Source organism: Anopheles maculipalpis, chromosome 2RL (genome assembly GCF_943734695.1).
Source record: "Anopheles maculipalpis chromosome 2RL, idAnoMacuDA_375_x, whole genome shotgun sequence".
Lineage (NCBI taxonomy): Eukaryota > Metazoa > Arthropoda > Insecta > Diptera > Culicidae > Anopheles > Anopheles maculipalpis.
Window position 1 is genome coordinate 20,028,727 of NC_064871.1, and position 20,229 is coordinate 20,048,955.

At 43.4% G+C, this 20,229-nt stretch overlaps 4 protein-coding genes across 5 annotated transcripts in view; 3 read left to right on the forward strand and 1 right to left on the reverse strand.

The window, feature by feature from the left end:
• LOC126565188 (zinc finger protein 845-like) overlaps positions 1–20,229 on the reverse strand; it is a 252,910-nt gene that overhangs the window by 166,953 nt on the left and 65,728 nt on the right. The gene's annotated exons all lie outside the window — the stretch shown is intronic.
• LOC126557700 (T-complex protein 1 subunit zeta) overlaps positions 1–20,229 on the forward strand; it is a 315,666-nt gene that overhangs the window by 161,397 nt on the left and 134,040 nt on the right. The gene's annotated exons all lie outside the window — the stretch shown is intronic.
• Positions 171–3,465, forward strand: LOC126558753 (uncharacterized). The gene is made up of 2 exons (XM_050214812.1): positions 171–708; positions 3,149–3,465. The coding sequence occupies exons 1-2, from the start codon at positions 171–173 to the stop codon at positions 3,463–3,465; spliced, it is 855 nt and encodes a 284-aa protein (XP_050070769.1).
• Positions 7,772–10,213, forward strand: LOC126557984 (uncharacterized). The gene is made up of 2 exons (XM_050213913.1): positions 7,772–8,096; positions 9,162–10,213. The coding sequence occupies exons 1-2, from the start codon at positions 7,772–7,774 to the stop codon at positions 10,211–10,213; spliced, it is 1,377 nt and encodes a 458-aa protein (XP_050069870.1).

Sequence of the window (20,229 nt, forward strand, 5' to 3'; positions counted from 1 at the left end):
TGGTGTAGATTTCATGTTTAATGTTTCGTTTCGGAATTATTTGATCCGGTAGTAAGTGTTTTTGTTGTTAAAATTTTTGTGAATCTAGTACGCGCCACGAAGTACCTTACAGGACAAAGTGTCATCTAGTGCACAGGAAGATCGCGCTGGTGTAAAGCAACCTCAATGCTATGTATCCGAAGGATCGGAACCTATTATGGGTCCTGCTAGTGACAGCAGGACACCTATGGATGGTGCGCGTCTGCAAAGCCTCCGAGCATGTGGCCGGGCCGATCGGCCGCAAGTTGAACCACGGACTAGGCGTCATGCATCACAACCATCTCATGCTGCACTCAGATGGGTTGGGTGAGAGCGTAAAATTCAGTGCCAACAGCGTTCCGCACGTGCCGTACTCAGGTCCAGCAGCCTGGCGTATCTCGGCTACTGTCAGCACACCGCTGGCCAGCAGCTGGAAAGTACGGAAACCGCTCGCAAAACCTGCGCGTGGTACTGCTGGAGGTAGTCGGAGCCGCATCAACAATCGGTCAATGACTCGCTTTTCTGAGGTCGAAATTCCACCCGGATTGGAGCAGCAACTTGACGCGCCGGATCTGCAGAGGGTGCCGGAGACTGGCACAGCAGAAGAAACCGGGCTGGTGGAGCTGTACCGTAGTGCAGAAAGATCGCGCGGGATCGAGAACCTCTTCTGGAAGTACTTTGTCGATAATGGTAAGCAACGAAATTGAATCTTGAGACGTAACGGATACTGTGCCCCGTTCGCTTCGGGTACTACTTATGCGTTGTCCGCCTAAGCAACAAAACACTTGAAGATGAACAATGTACGCACAATGTAGCATTCTGCTTAAGGCATGAGTTGCTTTAAAATTCAGTCAGGTTTAAACGAAGGCCAGTGAACATACTGTTTGTTGACCGTTATTGCTGTTAATTTAATAATTGTTTAGCTTTTTTGTTTTGGCTGATATATTATGAATGTCTATCAAGGATACAAACATGTATTTAAGTTCTTAATTTTTTTCTGATTCTATTTAATATAAAGTCCTGCACCTTTAAAGATGCACCTTAAAGAAGATCAAACAACGAACATTGATCTTTGTATTCTTTTAAACGTTATATAAAAAGGCAAGGTGAAGGTTTTTTTATGTTAAACCCGTTTTTTGTACGAAAAGCGGTTATTTGTATAAAGAGTTCTCAACTGACTTGTTAAAAATTGGAAATGGATTTAAAATTCAAAATTGGAAATTGATTATTTTCAAAAGCACCAATTTCTGAGCGTTTGTATCGGCAGTATGATTTAAAGTTATATTACTTTAGGTAAATAATAATGTCTACATAAATAAGATTGTCCTTTTGTTTGATGAGCAATACTTTAATAATTTATAACAAAAACACTATTTTTATAGTATCTACATCACATGGCGTTTTATCTATACGTATAAAGGATACACACAAACTCGATTTAGCTCGTAAGCTAAATTTTGTGATTTAAACCTCCAAATCTTCAGTTACTCAATGAGCAAAGAGAGCATTCATTTCAAATTCTTTATCGCCTTTCGCTTTCGAGAGGACTTCGAAAGGACGAGTCAGGGGAGAGATTCCTAACGAGATTTGATGCTTGATTCTATCGTTTGAAGACCGGATTCGCTATTGTCCATCAACGCTGTCTTAGAAATAGTTATTATCTACAAACTAACATACGTATAACAGCACAGGCACATGAATGTAGAATATATGTAATCTATAACGAGTGATTCGAGCATTTTGATTATAAAAAAAAAATCGTGAATCATTTATATTCTGATTTCGGTGTTTTCTGTTGTTTTTGCAAACAAAATTTTAATCTTATTTTTTACTCTAAAAGGATGTGATAAATACGAAGACCGTATTACAGCGACCATGGACGATATTGAAGATAGTCTTCACACGGCAGTCGGCACGGCTACGGCAGTAGCAGCCGTGCTGACATATTATAATAGCCGAGCCCATATAATATGACCGGAATAGCCTGGGAGTTTATCCAAGAAAATATATTTGCAATATTGGCATAGCCTGAGGATGCTCATCGTGGATTGATTGAGCTAAAGCAGCGCTGGTCTTTGACGCAAAAGGACCTTTATTAAATCTGTTCTAGTAAACGGTATTACTAGAGATCTTGCCAGGGCTTTGGTATGCAGCGTTCTGTATGTTGTTGTTATTTCATGGGAAAAAGTATTTTAACTATATTTATTACCCCCGTGTTTTTTTTTTCATTAGACATTAATAGTTGTTTTTAGCCGAGAGATAGAGAGAGAGAGAGAGAGAGAGAGAGAGAGAGAGAGAGAGAGAGAGAGAGAGAGAGAGAGAGAGAGAGAGAGACGATAAGATAATGAGCAAAAATTGCCCATCAAACAACACAACATATCTAGCGAAATGATGCACGAAAAGCAGGCATGACTAATCATTATCGCTTCGTCTACTAAACTATCTTCCCAATCAATTCAATTAACGCAAAGTTACAGCACTACCGACGAGAGTAAAGACGTACTTTATGACTTCAGTGTGGCGACGGGTGCGCCTAGGAGCTTGTACTGCGGACGAACTTTAACCATGTAAAGTAGCGTTGTTAGGGCAGCGCTTTCGTCGAATAAAAAGATAAGCAAAACGCTAGCATTCAAGCAATTTAACCGTGTAGCGCAGTGACCAAACACACAGTTTAACTTGCTTAATTACCGCACTGGCCTGCTTCCGGACGGAGCTGGACGGCTCATCCAAATTTGGGAATCCGGTTCTTCCTTTCGGAGGTGAAAACATTTCTCCCATCTCGTGGCATACCGTTAGCGGGCACACAAAGCGGGCGATACCCTTTGCAAGTTGTGCGGAGTACTGTGGGAACTTAATGCCCACCATGATTTAATTGTGCAAGGAAGCGGCAGTCCCTAGCCATCCATCGATTGAGGTCAGCTAGTGTGCTGGGAAGAATGGTGCTGCCGGATTGACGTTGACACACGCAAGCAGGCCAGCATGCATGTGTGCTGCTGATGATGATGATAGGGTTAGCAGGATAGGTCAAAAACTGGAAAGAAAATCACACCCTGAAGAATAAACCATCTTTGCACGGGGAACGAAAAACTGCCTTTGATACGGAGATCTTTTTTTTCCTTGTACTTCACAGATGTTTCCGCCTCCGTTGAAGACGACGACACGGATGATGAGAGCGGCGGTATCGGTGGAATCGACAAGAACGCCTTGCAAACGGACGGTCAGGAAGGCGATGAATTGGAAAAGGGGGAGGAAGGGCGCAAGAAAAAGTTCCACCTGAAGAAGAAGTACAAAAAGTTTCTAATACCGCTACTGTTGGCGTACAAGATAAAGTTCCTTGCATTGGTTCCGGCCATCATCGGTGGACTGATACTGTTGGTGAAGTCAGCCGGGCTGGCTGGATTCTTCTTCGCGCTCTTCACGGCCGTGGTCAGCTTGAAGAAGTACTAAGCGGGTGTACGGAAATGGAAGGCGAAGAAGAGGAAGACACACAAATTGTCATCACCCACCCCGAGAAGAAGGAAGCTGTTGAGGGAGCAGAAGTTGCCGGCGATCGTCGCATCGATCCTCCCATTGATCGTAGGGTAAGTGTCGGCTATGTGGGCCAAAAACAAAGTCAAACGGTACTTTTGGACAATAAAAAAAAACACACACACACACGCACACACAAAGAGCGTAATGATTTTCACCCGCAACATTCCCCTTTTCTTGGTACACTTTCCTCTTCCTCCAGGGGTATAGAAGCGGACATCCCACTAGCAGTTATACCACAAGCGGTTCGGCTCGTCCTCTAATTTATTATCGATTTTCGTAGGCTTAATAGGGCAGGACGTATGACGGGTCGGCAAGCAAAGAAACGATCCAGACGGCGTCAATTAGAAAATAGCAAACGCACTGCGTAGTGTGTAGGTAATAGGGCGGACCAATGGGATGTCGATGTAACTGAAGAACGCGCCAAGAGAGACGACCGCTTATTGGGGCTACCAGAAAAGTTGCACGGTAAAGGAAGAGACAGCCACGGACAGGGTCTTTCAATAGTCGAAGATTTCTTTTGTTTGTTTCGGGTTCGGTAGGTTCCCGCGTTCCCTCCCCAATTTAGTTTCATAAGGGTGTTAAGGGAACGGGGCTTTTGCAGTAGGAAGCTGGTTGCGCTCATTTAGCGTTACGAAAAGGTATAAAATGTTAGGCTAGGTTAGGTCTTAAACTTGAAGAGCCTTAAGGTCGAGGTTTTTTTTTTATTTATTCCGTGGTGGTATACACGATGCCGGTATACATTTGCCTGATGGGGCAGTTTACCGGTACGGGGAAAATAGGTTGATGCGAAGCGGACAAGTGGTGCGTTTTTGTTTTTAAATGTAAGGGCGAAAAAAAGAAGCGGTGCGCGAAAGAAAAGTGTAGATAATTAAAACTGAAACCAAACTGTGTCTGGCATATTTATTCACTGGGTTCGCTGTAATGTGCGCCGAAAAGGTATTTTGGCTGTCAAAAAATATGATCGCTTTCGTAGGGTAAGTACGCGTACACGATCGCTAAACGGTCTGCATGCTCGATTCGGATGCGGAAAAAGTACTCCATTAAGTACGTTTAAAGATGGACAAGGGTCTCGAAAAGGTGTCCGAAGCTTATATATCGTTTAAAAATCGGTTCAATCGTTCCGTTTGGAAGCGTTCCGCAAAAAAAAAAAAAAATCGACAAGTGATGGTCGAATGTTGGCAGGAAAGCACGGCGTTTAGCGGCTTAGCCAGTGTAAATTATTTCTTTGAATGATTGGCGGCTACATGCAAGGGTGAGGACAGGTTGGGTGCACGTAAACACGTGAAACTGTGTTTTCCTTTTAGCACGTGCGTGTGCACTCGAATGTTCAGTGATTTGGGAACTGACAACGGATGTTAAAACTTTCAAGAAGGAACTATGTTAGATAGGGGCAGGTTTAGGTGTGCGAAAGAAGGTTATTTTGTATTTTAGTTATTAATTATTACTAACATATTGGTCATCCGGCAGAAATTGCCAACATATTAATGTCAACAGAAAACTTTAAGATTATGAGACTTTCAGACATAAGAAAGCAACGATTGTGCTTTTTTATTTCATGTCAGGCGTCCTGGTTGCTTAAAACAAACTTACAGTTACAATTCACATTATTTTTAGACATTTTCTTTTCCAAACCGTGAGAGGGTACCTTATCCCGGGTGTGCTGGGACGACCATTAAGGGCGTCGAAATAAATAAATAAACAGTAACAAGGAACATGAAAGAATCGCTAAATTGAGTAGTGTTCAACTATTTTCAGTTTGATTAGTCGTCCGATGGAAAACAGCTTCGCATCCTAGAACGTAATGATCTGTTTGGTAACTTGGTAATATAATTCTGAACATACGAGACGTTAAAAGTCCCAATTATAATCTTGTGAAGGAATATGCAGTGTGCCGTCAGTCTTCTGTGTTGTCTTCTTCTTATTCGCCTGCTCAAGGTTAACACATCGCGTAGACATGGCCAGGTCGCAATTCCATTTCCTGGAAACTCGGTCTAGGGCTGCAGCCCTCCAACCACGGCTGCATCCGATCACCGACAGGTTAGACTCCACTTGATCCAGCCAACAAGCTCGCTGTGCTCCTCTACTCCTCGTGCCGAACGGGTCGCTGACAAGCACCTACTTGGTGGGGCATGAGTCCGGCATCCTCATCACGTGCCCCAGCCAACGTATCCTTCCGGCTTCTTCTGTGTTGTAATGTAGTCCAGCAAGTAATTGAAGTGGGGCAGACTTCATTCTATTACCACAGATGTTTAGTGCTGGGCCTGCCAAAACCTTCTGACCTCTCCTTGACTGTTTTTAGCTATTTATGTGCCTTTGCGTACCTAACCCAAAGGAGTTAAAATGTTCGCTGTTTATTGTTCTGATTCTGGATCCTTGATTCTAGCAGTGTGGACGCTACATAAGCAAATAAACATGAATTGCCCACGGTAAACGATAATGATTCTTATACTATTACATTTAGATTACATTACATTATACATCACCTTTCATGCAGCTCAGGTCAGTGCCGTAATCTGTATGATAATAAACATAAAATCCCTTTGAAAACGAAATTATCTGTATGGCTATTCATATTGTTCAAAATTATTATTGATTGTACGACCTAAGTATTAAAATATCACATACTAAATTTTGATCCTTTGTTTTTCATTTTGAATTTATGTACGAAAACATTCTTAAAGGCTCAAAATCACAAACGTAAAATATTGTTGTGTTTGAAACTCTTATTTATTTTATTTATATATTATTGAGTATGATGGCACGTCACCGTATAGTCAATACCGTGTGTGATGATTGAAACAATGAACATTGTTAATAAGGCAGTTCCTGCCTTATCCCGGTCATAATCGGTTGGCTGTGTTTTAAACATGTAGAGTTAATAATATAAATTTAAATTGGTATATATTTTTTAAGTTTCTGAAAAGCACATGTAATTTATATTTGTATATAATAAGAAACTAGTAAATAGTTTAATCAAACTAAATTCAAAAACTATTACAAATTTGCCATATTGCGATACACATTGTTTCGTTGTTTCTAATGCGCCTGAAAGGTATGCAATGCTCATAGCGAAGCATAACAAGCCCACGTGTTTGCGATGTTTTCAGTGTTTTCATCGTGCGTTCTTTTGAGGTTTTTTAACTATTAAAACAATAGCTCAAGTCTTCACGAACAGAAGCTAATGCTGTAATGCTGAATAAAATTATTATAGATTATTTATTTAACAGTTATTCAGATATTTAAGGCACTGTTTGGAATTAAGAATTATGTTCAGTACTTCCGTGTTCAAGATAAACTGCATGAAACGGTATTATGTCTAGAACGAGAGGACAATATAATTTATCCTCGTTGAAAATTAGATTACTTAAATTGAAATAGAATTTAAAAAAAATTATATTACTTGCTCTCAAACAAACTACGAAACTAACATGAAGTTCCATTTAACAATTCATTACAAGTGTGCTCCCATTGCTACGACCATAGTACAACAGAAAGAATAACGCACTTTCTCTATCTCTAAAACATGCGCTCGCCACGCATCTTGGCATTGATTTTCTCCCGCTTGTTAAAACATAGCCTCCAAATAACGGAAGTACAGCCAACACTAGCCAGAACACTACTCGCCAATTACGTGAAACAATGTCTTCCGTTGTGATGAGTGATCATTCGTGGCATGTTCTTCATTTCTCTTCATTTGCACCGGTCAGCAACGCTTCAACGTACCATATTTCCAGCACGCTACGATGCTGTGCTGTACGCCATGCATTTCTCTGCGTCTTATCAGCGCAGAAAAATGGGCTTCCAATTAACGATTGAACAATTGCGTAACTTACGCGCGAGCATTAGCTACCAGACCAACCCTGCCAAGCCGCTGGTTGCGTGTAGCACTGGCAGTCAGTTGATGGTTGAGTGCGTCCCTAGTGCGGGTGGCCGATATTGTCTGAGAAAATGCGTGAAGGATGCAATCTGGCTCTCGAGGAGGAGGAGCGCAACAAACGGCAGCGTTTGCCCATTTGGCAAAGGGATAGGTTTTATTGATAGTTGCAGTTTTGCGATTTTAGTTCACCTCCGATTGCTAACCAGTGCGGACCAGATTCCAGCCCGTGCCGATACGAGCCTAGGGCGTATGGTATTTGCATCAAAGGCAGAAGCAAAAAATACCAAAAAGCTTTATAGCGAATAATTCTTGTGCCGACGGGAAAGCCCGAAATAGCGAGCCAGAATGGGAAGGTTTCCGATGGTGATAGTGCTGTTGTTGTTGGGAGCGGTTTCGTTGGTGAACGGTGGAAGCAACGCAACAAGCACCAAAAGTGAAGTGGGTAGTGTGACATATTTGGACGTACTGAGAAGGATAACGAATCTGCGGGGTGATGATATTCGAAACAATCTACGCTCGCTGCGTCAACTTGCCATAAAGCATGGGCTGATCAAGAGAAGTGATGTGAGCGAACCCGAGCCCAGGGACAGCGCAGAAGAGCAATCGTCGGAAGGGGAAGAATCTTCGCTGGAATCAGAACCGGGTCAGGATTTAATGGCCATTGCTGAAGGTGATTGCGATGGTTTGTTTTACAAAGGCAAAGGTAGCATAGGGATGATTGTGTAGGACATTTTTTTTTGATTGGACTGAAATAACTTTATTCTGCAAGTCGTGATAAAAGTGATCTTCAAAGTACGGAAAAATAAAAAAAACAGCATTTTTGAGATAATCTTTTATAAAAAAATATGTTGTCAGAAGAGAAGAAGTGCTGTGCATCGGAGTTTTTAATACTCTTCATTAGTGAATGGTTAGATATAACAATGGAACAACATTTTGGCTGGCCATATTATTTTATTTTTTATTTTTTTAATATTGATATTTTGTTTGAAAATACATTTCATCAACATGTGTATACATCTATGAAAAAGATGATCATAATTAAAGTGTAATGATAACACAATCGCAAACAATAAATCTCGCATATACTAAAAGTACACATAATTGCAATAATCCTCACCCGAAGCCTAGCTTCCCAGCAGCTTCAACTTCCCATACTTGACGCTTTCTGAACACACAGAAAACATGCACATGCAACGGGTAGCACGCATCGAACCGCTGCCACGCGTGATTGCTTGGAAATGGCGTGGAAGAGAGGAATAGTTGGAATCCAGCAAATGAAGGAAAAAAAATACACTCGCCCGTCCGTACGTACATGCAAGCATCCGCTAACTCGGTGAGATGCATCGAAGCATAAGCAGAAGCTTAAGCAGACAGATAGTGTCGAATAGGAAATGAAGTGGAAATTTTGCCGCCTGTATGGCACAGTTAAGATAAGAGCTTCTTTCAATACACACGTTAAGTGATTGGAGGAAACAAGATCAACACCACAAAAAAAAAAAAAACAAAAAATGTTCAACACATGGCAAAACCGTTCGCTTGTTGTTCGGTTCGTTGCTGATCAATCGTTGATGTCTTCCATTTACCGAGGGAGCCGCGGCAACGCGTAATGTAGTGGACTTTGTGTTTCTTTTTGAGCAAGCATTTTAAAATCCATTTAATTTCATGCTTTGCTCCCGTTTTTGTGTTTGTTTTGATTCCTTCCTCTATAATATTTCTCTGTCTCTCTGTTTCACAGGTCGTAAGAAGGGCGGTGGAGGAGGGAGCAACAACAACATTGTAGTGGCGGGTGGTGGTGGCGGACACGACGATGGTTCGTACTCGATCAGCATCGAGGACGGCGGCAACAAGAAGGGCAAAAAGGGTAAAAAAGGCAAGAAGCATCGTAAGCACAAGCGAAAGGGTTGGAAAAAGCACATGAAGAAAGCGGTCCCGATCGGGATGGGTATACTCGCGCTGAAAGCTTTACTGCTGCACTTCATTCTGAAAAAGCTCGTGCTAGCAACGGCTCTGTCGTTGCTGTTGAGTAAAAAATCGCTGCTCGTGTCGTCATTGATTGCGTTGAAGCTGTTGTTACAGCAACCGCATAGCAATGATAAGAGCGAAAGCAGCAAGCTTGAGGTGGTCCACATTCCGATCCGCAAGGAGGCCGGTTTCCACAAGAAGCACCAGCAGCAGCAGGTACCATCGGGCAAGATGAAGCTGCCACCGATCGGCACATCAGCACCAAGCACGACCAAAGCGCCGGCTCCGAGTTTGTCACTGTACGATCCGTACGCTGGCTCTTCACAGCATCAGATCCAGCACACGCACCAACAGATGGCTGACTTTGGTGGCAAGTATATTCCGCTCGGTTACGAAAGCAATCATTTCCACTTCGACGCTACACCGTCGGTACCGGCTACGTTCGGCGATGGGCTAAACTCGGTGCAGAACGTGGAACAGTTCTTTGACGATGCGGACGAGCTGCAGTTTGATCGGCAGGATAATGGGTGGGATGGTTGGAGCGGATGGAATCGGGGCGAGCGGTTTGAGCAGACGGGAGCATCGGCACCGGCCAGCGGTGTTGTGACGGGTGGTAATGGAGGTGGTGCGGGTGACGACGGTTCTTATGGTGGGTGGGGTGGTACCGGGTACGGTACAGCTCCAGAGCAGCCGACAAGCAGTAGCTACGGGCCGCTCAATCGTAGCCGGTATGACGAGGTATTTAATGGTTACCGGCAGGTTACGCAGGCCAATAACCTGCCTCGAATGCAGCAGCTCATGGGTAGGAGAAAGCGAAAGTTCTAGGACGCAGGCGACGAACCTCGGAAAACGAGCGTCGTGGTGTGTATGCGACGAACCCCGTGCGTTGATGGTTGAGAGCGAGGGCATGTAGATTACGCCACGTTAGATCGAACCGAAGAAGCTGAAAATGATGCAGCATTTATGGGAGTTAGCTTCGAAAAACGGTTGAGAGCGAAAGAACGCGCGGACAACCGTGAAGTGGGTTTCGATCTATAACTTAACGAAGAGTAGCAGTACAACGTTCGAAAAAAAGTAAGAACACATACAGAACTCTAACCAGATTTATCTAAGCTGTATTAGTTAGAGTTTGAGCGCTTCACGAGTGTCCAAATTGTTTCGATTTAAAATGTGTTGGAAAAAGGAAAGTTTGCGTATGACATTGCGTATGAAATTAGCTAAGTTGAACGCTTGAAATTCAAAAAAAGGTTTGAGAGCTTCAGGATCACGCTCACAAATCCACGATCGGAAATGCCAGTGTGTAAGCATAGTAACCCACCGTAATTTATGATTATTTATTACATATTTGTAAGCTAGTAGCATGCTTGGTGCAGGAATGGTGCAGGTCGAGTTTGTGGGACCGCGCGGGATAAGGGAAAGGGCTTGTGCAATCAATACAAATGACTTTGGAAACGGATGCGACGAATTGGTTTTTTGATGGTTCGACGATCGATGGCAATGGTGATGCTGGTGAGTGTCGAATAAATAAATTTCGCTTGTAAAGTTACTCTCGTACGGAGTGACTTTCCGTTGGTAGTGTTTTGTGTTATTTTTGTGATAATAAATTTCACCGATAGAAATTATTTTTGGAGAAAGAAATGATTGCTGGATATCATTTATGGGGGAATTATCAATCATTGATTAGACACGTTGGAGTCCTGTTATGAAGTGCTGAAATGAAATTTAATTTCATCCGAAGCCTGCAATCGCATTGCAAATAGCTTTCTTCAGGAGTGCATATCGAAAAGAGAGATAATAATATTTCACCTGCTTGCATCCGAGTAGGTTCTCCTCAGGTTCGCTGCAGACACACCGACAAGTGCAGATTGCTGTAAAAGAACGGCGTTGCTCTCACTTTCGGTTGGCGCGTTATGTAAGCAGGTATATGATAGCCTTCCCGCAGCATCCAAAACCCCCGGCTCCGTCCTTTACGACCCATGTCTGGGCATTGTTGGCAGGTGCCCCTCCCAAACACATTGCAGTTTCGATGCACAAAACACCACACCCCTTTTGCTTACCTTTGGCGGAAGTACAGGAAAGTGCGCGATCGTCGTTGTTCGCCAGCGGTTCGATTCTTGGAAAACTGACGACAAAGAAAACGCATCTCCATCAGGCGGAATGGCCGCGCTGCATATTTATGACGTGCCGCCAAAACACGTCGACGACGGGCAGGGCGGAGACGGAGGCTATGATTGGTTTGGGTCAGAAGGGCCACCAGCTTCCTTCGAGCTGCTGGGAAACAGGGGAAAGTGAGTCGCACTGTTTTGCGTTTGCGATTACTCAACACAATTGGTCAAACACAACCAATTTCACTTTTTCACAATGGCGACAGACGACGACACGTTGGTGGTGCACGTGCGTGCGTTCGTACGCCACGGGTGGACGTGAAAATTGTCATATTTGCTCATCGGGCGAGGTGATGGGGCGCTGGCTTGGGCGAATGACACTTTCACGCCGAAGCGAAGATCCGGATGTCCCTCTTCGAGCGGGTTTAGCCTATGGTATGGTGTGTTCATGAATGAGGTGGAGATGTTTAAACGTTTCTAATTGCATCTGTACAAACAATGAAGGGATCGTAAAGCAGGTGCAGTGGAGTTTCCATGTTTATTGGCCGGATTAATGGAAAGCTGCCGGTAGGCTGGATGATAGTAAATTAACCATTCAAATTAAAATCGTTGATTACTGCAATTCGTTGCTTATTTTATTGGTTAGTTAGGATAGTTGTAAATATCGATGGGAATCATTATGGTTATTGTTCTTCACGTGGCATTCTTTAGCTTATTGTGGATAATTCATTGTATTATGAGAAATGTAAAGCAACCTGTCTGAAGCAACAATCGAAACTAGATTCTCTGATACAAAAAAATCTCCAAAGGATAAGTTTGGGTATTCATGTATAAAGTCTATAAAAAAAAATCTTTTTAAGGCCCAAAAACCCATCCTTTTTCGTTGCCAATGCCCAGTGGATAAAAGGCTTTATTGAGTATAAATTGATTAATAGTTAAATGTTTATTTTGATCGATGGACAAGTGAGCTTTTTCAATACCATATTATAAATAAAAATATGCTTAACAGATAACAGACAGACATAGCGTTGACAGCGTTAAAGTCACGTCACATTTGTAAAATGATGATGTTCGACGTTCGGCGATGAAAAGCATTGCAAGTGAATGAAGTGGCCTGGCTGGGACGTACAAGTTGATTGCGGAGAGGGGCTTAGGGTAGTCGATGCGGCCGTCGAGGAGCCCCGCTTAGAAGGATAGTCTGGCTTGGAGAAGGATAGTCTGGCTTGGAGTCCTAAAGATGTCAAACCAAGCAGCATACATCGAGTCTGGTGTTCTAGACTTTGAGTTCAGTATCGAAGCGTAAAACGCGATAGTTTGCGCTGGATGATTTAGCTTGAGATCGATTTGCGTTAGGCTACCACACGATATTGGCATATTCCAGCAGCGTACAAACCAGTGAGCAATAGAGGGCCTTCATGCATGTAGTGATCGTTACACATGGGCCTAGGCGTTGCGATTGAACCAGGACTGATTATGCGAAAGATTTTTATGTCATTCGCATAAAATCTGAGGAGCGGCATAATAAAGAAAAACACAAATAATAAAGTGCTCTAAAATTGTAGCCTCAAGGCTAATTCATTGCCATTGATATGAATGTTTTTCACACGAAAATTACGTCGTATAACAGATCCATTTACACAAACATATAAGAGTAGAAAATTTAGCAATCAGACTCTTCAACCCCACAAAACTCCAAACTTCCCGTTACCGTTTGAACACATACCTTGAATAGTAACTTTTTTCACCTAGGAGATTTTTAGCCATATTTCCCTCGAGAGTTGTCTAAAAAATGTCTGAAAAAGTTGGTTGTACATGTATTTTTTTTTACATAAAGCAGTAGCAAAAATTAGTATTTATTTCTGTACATTGTGCTGCCATTATGCTATTATGCCCATTCATAATATTATACCTGTGGCAGAATAATTTATTTTGATGATGGTAAAAAAGCAAAAGCTTCAACAATGTAAAATAGCGGACAACTCAGCTCAAAACAGGTAAAAGACACAAACACTCCGAATGAAAAATGAGCCAGAGTCGGGCTCCGAACGGGACACAATGGAGTTCCAAAAATGTAAATAGCGCGCGGGTGGTGAAACCTTTTCTCTCTCACCTCATCCACCACTAGCATTGGTTGTGTGTTAGGTTAGTCAGCAGCACAAGCCCGGTCCGATAGTGTCTACTACACAGTTTAGTTAATTTGGATGAGAAACAGCGTTGGAGTGGAGTTACAAATGATTAAGGGTACCGGGAAGTCTTACTCACCGACTCGGTGAAAGTGAAATTCTAATGAACCGTTTCGTCTGCATCCCTAAATACGCGGTAAGGGTTGAGACGATGACACCTACCAGCAAAGAAATTTCATGTCAAATTAAAACCAAATTTCTGAATCTTTGATCAACTCGAAACCGAATCGATCGTTACTGGAAAAGGAAATCAAAGACACATATACACACGCGTGCTCTAATGCGTAAAACAATAAGCTTGAAAACGGAACCAGAAGTAAAGCTGAAGAAACCACCAACCCACACGGCACGGTCACCAAAGTGGGTCGAAGACACGTCATAGAAAGTGACGATCCTTTCCTTAGTGCGTTTGCAACTGGCGGGGCAAGTGGCGAGATAGCACAGGGACAGGAAGGCCGGGACCCAGTAGCCCGGATACGTTCGCACAAACTGACCCTGAACATGAAGACGGCTTCCGAGACGGCGCTCTGTTTCTTTTTTTTTTGCTGCTGCCGATCACGAACAGGATCAAGGAGAGGAATCGCCAGCACACCGGCGAACGATGTGTCAGTGCACTTTCACTAAACGCTTCGTTCGTTGCGATAAATTCCTTCCAATGGGTCTTTTTTGCTTTGGGGTTTTTGCTCTGTTGCTCGGGAGTGTTCACGGACCTCTCTAACCCTCCGTTCGGTGGGAAACGGGTATTTTGTGCTTGTTTTTGCAGTTTCCTGCACATGGTAGACCATCCCCGATGGTGACGGTCGTACAGGAAGCGATCGCGGAATTCAACATGCAACGGCAGCAGCAGTACGGTCACCACAGATTACCTAACTCGATTGATCGATTTTGTAATCCGGAATGACGCCACCGTAGCTACAGTCGAAACAGTTGGTGGATGAGTTTGAAAACGGCTTTCATCGAACCAGATTCGAACCGTTCTATGGTAACGCGATCGGAGATTTAATTCTCGATCGAAAATTTTTTCGAGTTTGAGCGTTTTTTTTTTTCGAAGCTGGCAGTAGATCGTTACGATGAAGCTTCGAAACTTTGGATACAGAAACAAAACAAAAAAAAAAAACGAAACTGCGCTCAGGAATGTCGATTGTTTGCCGGAGGAGAAAGTTTATGGCTGAAGCAACCGGGGCGGGTCCCAAACCTCGGGACTGGGAATCGGGCATCATCAGCATCGACAGCACTGGGTATCGCGTCTCATCCGCAATCTTTACGCACTGTACGTATGAGGCACACAAGGAAGAAGCACGAGCAACAGGAGGAAAACCATAACTACAAGACAACGAAAAGAAGGAAAAGCAATGGGAAGAAACTCCCGAATGAAGCGACAATTTTTTGGGGAGGACACTTTTTCGATGCGAAACAAAATTTTACCATTTTAGGTTCCCTCCCCGCGACCGATCCTGTCTAGACGAGATGTGGTCTGGAAGGGCTATCCATACGTTACGTTGTGTCTAATCTTTACGGGAAAGATTCCTTAAAAAATAGGCCACCGCGCGTGGTTTGTGTGGCAGATGGTTCGGAATGGGTGGTACGCGCATACAATTATCATCTTGTCGCGTTCCGCGTGAACGCTACTTGAGATCAGCGATTGGCAGCGATTGGGACTGGCGAAATGGCAATCGACAGAAGAGTCATGTGGGGGTCTTGTTTAGGGATTGCGTTTAAACGAACACATTAGAGGGATGGTTAGGGGTGTTGAGAAGGCGTTTGCTGAAAATACATGCCACCCCATTATCCATAAAGGGATGAAGTATGCGGTGTTTAGCATGCGGATGATAAAAAAAGGATGGATGGCTGTGTTGCGTTGTTTGCTACCGGAAGGAAAGTCTCTGCGATTGCGATTTAATAACTAATGTATGAAGAATTGAGCAGATTGTAGACGAAACGTGAATGAGGAAATAATTATTTAGCTTTTAAGATTTAAAGAACTCATCATACTTGGGCGGTGGTTAAAAACTATAATTGATTAATGTATAAATTGACTGATTAAGAAAAAATAATATCAATGAAACTATTGAAAATTATTGGCTACAAGTAATTTGTAAAATTTATATTATAGTCTTTCAATCAAGAATAAATAATAACTGTTTAACAAACTAAAGATAATAAACAAATAGTAGATATAATTAAAACAGTTTTTTATATCTAAATAAAATGAAATTGTGTTTAATTAGATTATTTTTAATTTATTATTTTAAGGATCAGTGGTAGAGACGATAGCGACGGAGATTTTCGCAAGGATGGATCAGGGCTCAAATCTAAAATCGTATAATTTCTTAATAGCAAAGACTGACTTCCTAACTACGTGGTGTCATTAAGTCTGGTGAGCCATTCGGTGGCCACCGTGACCTAGCAGGTCATTAAGTTAGCAAGAAGAAGAAGTTAAAAAAATCTCTGTATGAAATCCATGCCAATAATTTGCATTGTTCGACATTCAATTTCTACCTTCCAAAACGATACAACACACTTTCAACTTCCTAACACAGTGCGAACGAAAGTTCTCCTTTTCATCATCAATTGGCGGCGATTGTTTGTTTTTTTTTTTTGTTTTGCTTTGGAAACCCAACATTCGACATGTTGCTAGGCGTGTGAATAAGTAGACCGTACGGCATTCTCCCAAAAATATTTGAATAATTGTCCCCAGCTCGCGTGCTATCCAATTCCAGCCGGCCGATTATGCGTGGATTGTCGTCGTGCTGCGAGAAATTTTTGAAATTCCTTCAGCTGAGGTGTTTTAATTTTTCCCCTCCCAATTCCTGTGCTCGCTTCTTCACCTTCATCGCCTCACGCCAACGCCATCCTCCATTCTATCCACGTTACTTTCTCGTACGCCCGGTTCGATTTTCATTAACTGCTCATCCTCGTAGCCAGTCAGCACTGTCAACCCCACTGCCGTCCCAAAAAAAAAGGGTCAATCAGCGGATCGTTGGAGATCGATCCTGCATGTGCGCCCTTTTGCGAGTCCGTACTTTGACCCGGCATCGATGCATCGGCGGCCGGTGCAGGCGAAGAAGCGTCGGTGCATCCCCGTCAGGGTCGGGTCAGGATAGGGGAGAAATTTGATTTATGTTCGCGTGCAATGCCCCATCCAACCCCGCGGACGTGCGGTGAAATTAAACTCGATTGTTACCGGCAGGGTTCGTCGCTGCGGCGTTGAAGTCTTTTGTCTGTCGAAGTGGCTCGGATGGAAAGAATTTCGGGGTGGACTGTGTGTTTGATGCGCGGTGTCGGCGGTTGTTCGGTGCAAACCCATCGAAAGGTGACAGAAAAGTGCATTGCGGCTAAAACGAAACGTGCATGTGCATTCCCAAGCCCAAGCCGGCCGGTCGTTTTGTGAACGATGGATTGATGACGGTGGAAGGTTCGGTTGGCTTTCGCTGCGGTTGCGGTACACTGTCTTCCTGTTGCGTTCGAAGCCCTTTTTGGTCGTTACGTTTTTTTATTATTATTATTTCTGTGTCCCAATGAATGGCCCATTGGGTTGGGCCTGACAGGTTCGGAGGTGCCGGCAAATTGCAGTCGTTAATCAGCCTACCTTACCCATCGGTGGAGATTCAATTGCCCATTGGGGGCACGAAACCGGAAGAGTCGGTGAGTCTGAGCGGTCACGGGTCAGGCACCGTTCGTTTGCTTTCAACTTGTTTCATCAATTATGCTAAATATTGACATTTTTGCTTCCCGTTCATACCACGGCAACGGCAGAATGACGGATACGTGTTGCAATGAACATTGCTGGAAACAAATTTTCTTTATAATATAGTGCTCGCGCAAAGAAAGCGCTCATAAATATTCGGGGGGAATGTTATCATTAGATGCAAAAAGTGTCAGATAAATTAAACAATGCTGCTAGGGACAGTTAATTTGGTGGCGAAAAATCTAAGCATAGATTGTATGATCTCGTAATGACTGTACTATCGATAATGAAGGGAGAAACCGCGCGCACTGCCTGATTTATGTTTGTTTAATGCTTTCAGTGCGCACGAAAGATTGGTAAATTTATTTTGCACACGATCGTGGAAACCTCATGGAAATGGCAGGGAGAAAGAAACGACGATAATGATATGTATCGTAAATGTCAGTTTGATAAAGAAAATATTTATATTCTGCTCATTGGGCTGCAAATTCATCAGTAGTCAGTGGCATTGCTGGTTAATGCTTGTTCCCGTTTCATTTGTTGTTCAGTAGCATGTAAATGTGATAAATTGTTGTATAAAGTTAATAAAGACACTTTAATGCATGAATAATCGCTGATTAGCAGTGAGAATTTATTTTTCAAAATAGATATGAGATTTCTAGAGTAGATCAAACTTATCATTGATCTATATTAAACTACAGTTTGAAGAATAAATCTACATTATTCTTCAAACAACAATTTTTTGATGTCTCGAATCTAAAATAATCTCCTCACTGATATGGCAATGGAATGATTTAGCTTTATGGAGAATTTAAAGATCAACCATTTCCTTACACCTCCAAATATTATAGAAAACGAAATTTCAAGCAAAAAACCAATCACAAAAAATGCTCACTTTCGATTATCGTACACAATACTGACCAAACGTTCCCATTGCCTTTCCGATCATGGCTGTTCGGAGCTAGTTTGATGGTTAGTTAGCTATCGCAATGGATCTATTCGTCCGTTGCAGTTATTTACCTCTTCATTAATATCAAGCGAGAGTCTACTAATATTGAAAATGTTTACCTCATTTTCCATCACATCCCATCCGGAATGATTTGTGCGAACTGGCAAAGCGTTGCCTCGAAACGAAAGTGAGTGTACCGAGCTTCAAGCGGGACAATGTGGCTCCGGATGCGCCTCAGGAACACACAGTCGCACAGAGTCGCACAATGAACCGTTTCAAGCCCATCATACAGCACTTCAGATTCAAGTGTCGCCATTCAGATGCTTCAGATGCTGTCCGCTTCTCGTCGCACTTGGAATCGGAATACGAAGCAGAGGCCAATTTAAGTTGCCTGCACCGGGATCAGAAGAGACCTAGGTGGGGCCGTTAATTGAATCAATTTATGCTCTGGTTGGTGGTGAAGACGAAACAAACCGTAATGTTTCTCGTCGTTTGGCCAGGCAAAGCGGGCTCATCCTCATCTACGAATCACTACAATCGCTTCAACTTGCAATCGGGACGCTCGGAACACGAAATGCGTACGAGTAAGGAAAAAAGGGAAAAAATCGGACAAACACGCTCCTAACACGCTCCTTAGAAAGCCTTCGTTTATGTCCACCATTGACCGTACGTTGTCGTGATTTGATTGGAAATGAAAATAAATATTGAACCCACAGAGCTAGTCCCCTTTGGACCGTCGTTGGATCACGCCACCGCCACCCATCATGCGCTCGCCTACCGGGCTGGGGTCAATGGCGACGGTCAAGCTCATCCCATCGTCTTTAGATGCCATTGACCTCGATATCTTCCTCGTCAGGATTAGAAAGAGCGCGTTGCGGAGAAACAGCCGTGAGGCCGATAGAAATCGGGAATTTACGATAGAGTTAACCGGGAGGCCCGAGTCGTTGAGATCGTTTTCGATATTTCGATACTTTCAGTAAGATCATTCTGGCAGAGCTATAGTCGGGATGAGAAAGTTATGATTGGAAGTTCAACAGAAGGGGGCAAAAAACAACAACAAGCAGACCTTGAACAGGTTGGATAAAGAAGTAAAAACACTCTCACATACCTTTAGTTTTGGGTAATTGGCGGGTGAAGAAGTTCACGACGCTTATCGACTTAGGATCGTACGCGCGGCACCAATTTTCCACGCTTTCCTCCAGCTCTTAATGCCTGCGATGTGATGTGCTCTCGTGCGTTTCATTTGCTCCAGAGACAGCGGGATTGTCCAGAATTCAAAAGAAAGTGATATTTCGGGAAGTTCGTGCAATGACCCCGACCGATCGGATCGTTCTGATAATGCGACAGTGTGGTGCGACCTTAGGTGGAACGCAACGCGAAGCAGAACGACGCAGGCCATCAGCTCTCCACCGGAATGTAGCCAGAGGTTGTGAAAATCGAAAGTGAAAACTTCTCGCTCGTTGCGGAAGCACTTAGCACCGGATTGAAGATGTACCAGCGATCGGAAAACTATTTACCCAACTCCATCATGGTCTGTTTGAATGGGACGGTAGCCGGCCGGACTCGCATTGAACTTGCTGGCGGCGCTTCGAGCGATTGAAAATCAAGATTAAGCAATAAACGCAAATAAATCGACGAACTGTTTCGGCACATAACGCACCGAATCCGGGATGGTGGAGTCTTTGCACGAACACCACACTTTCTAATTGCACTTGCAAGTGTTAATTCAACGATTTTGGCCGGTGTATGCGAGCGAGGTGGCCGGGCTGTGATTAGATGGTAGCCGCTGATAGTAATACTTACCGGGCGCTTCCCCATCACTTTCAACCCGTCCCTCTAGTGCTTGCCTGCCGCGAGCGTTCGCAAAGGCAGCTCCCCGGAACGGGAGCATGGACGCACCAGGCTTCAGGTCCGAT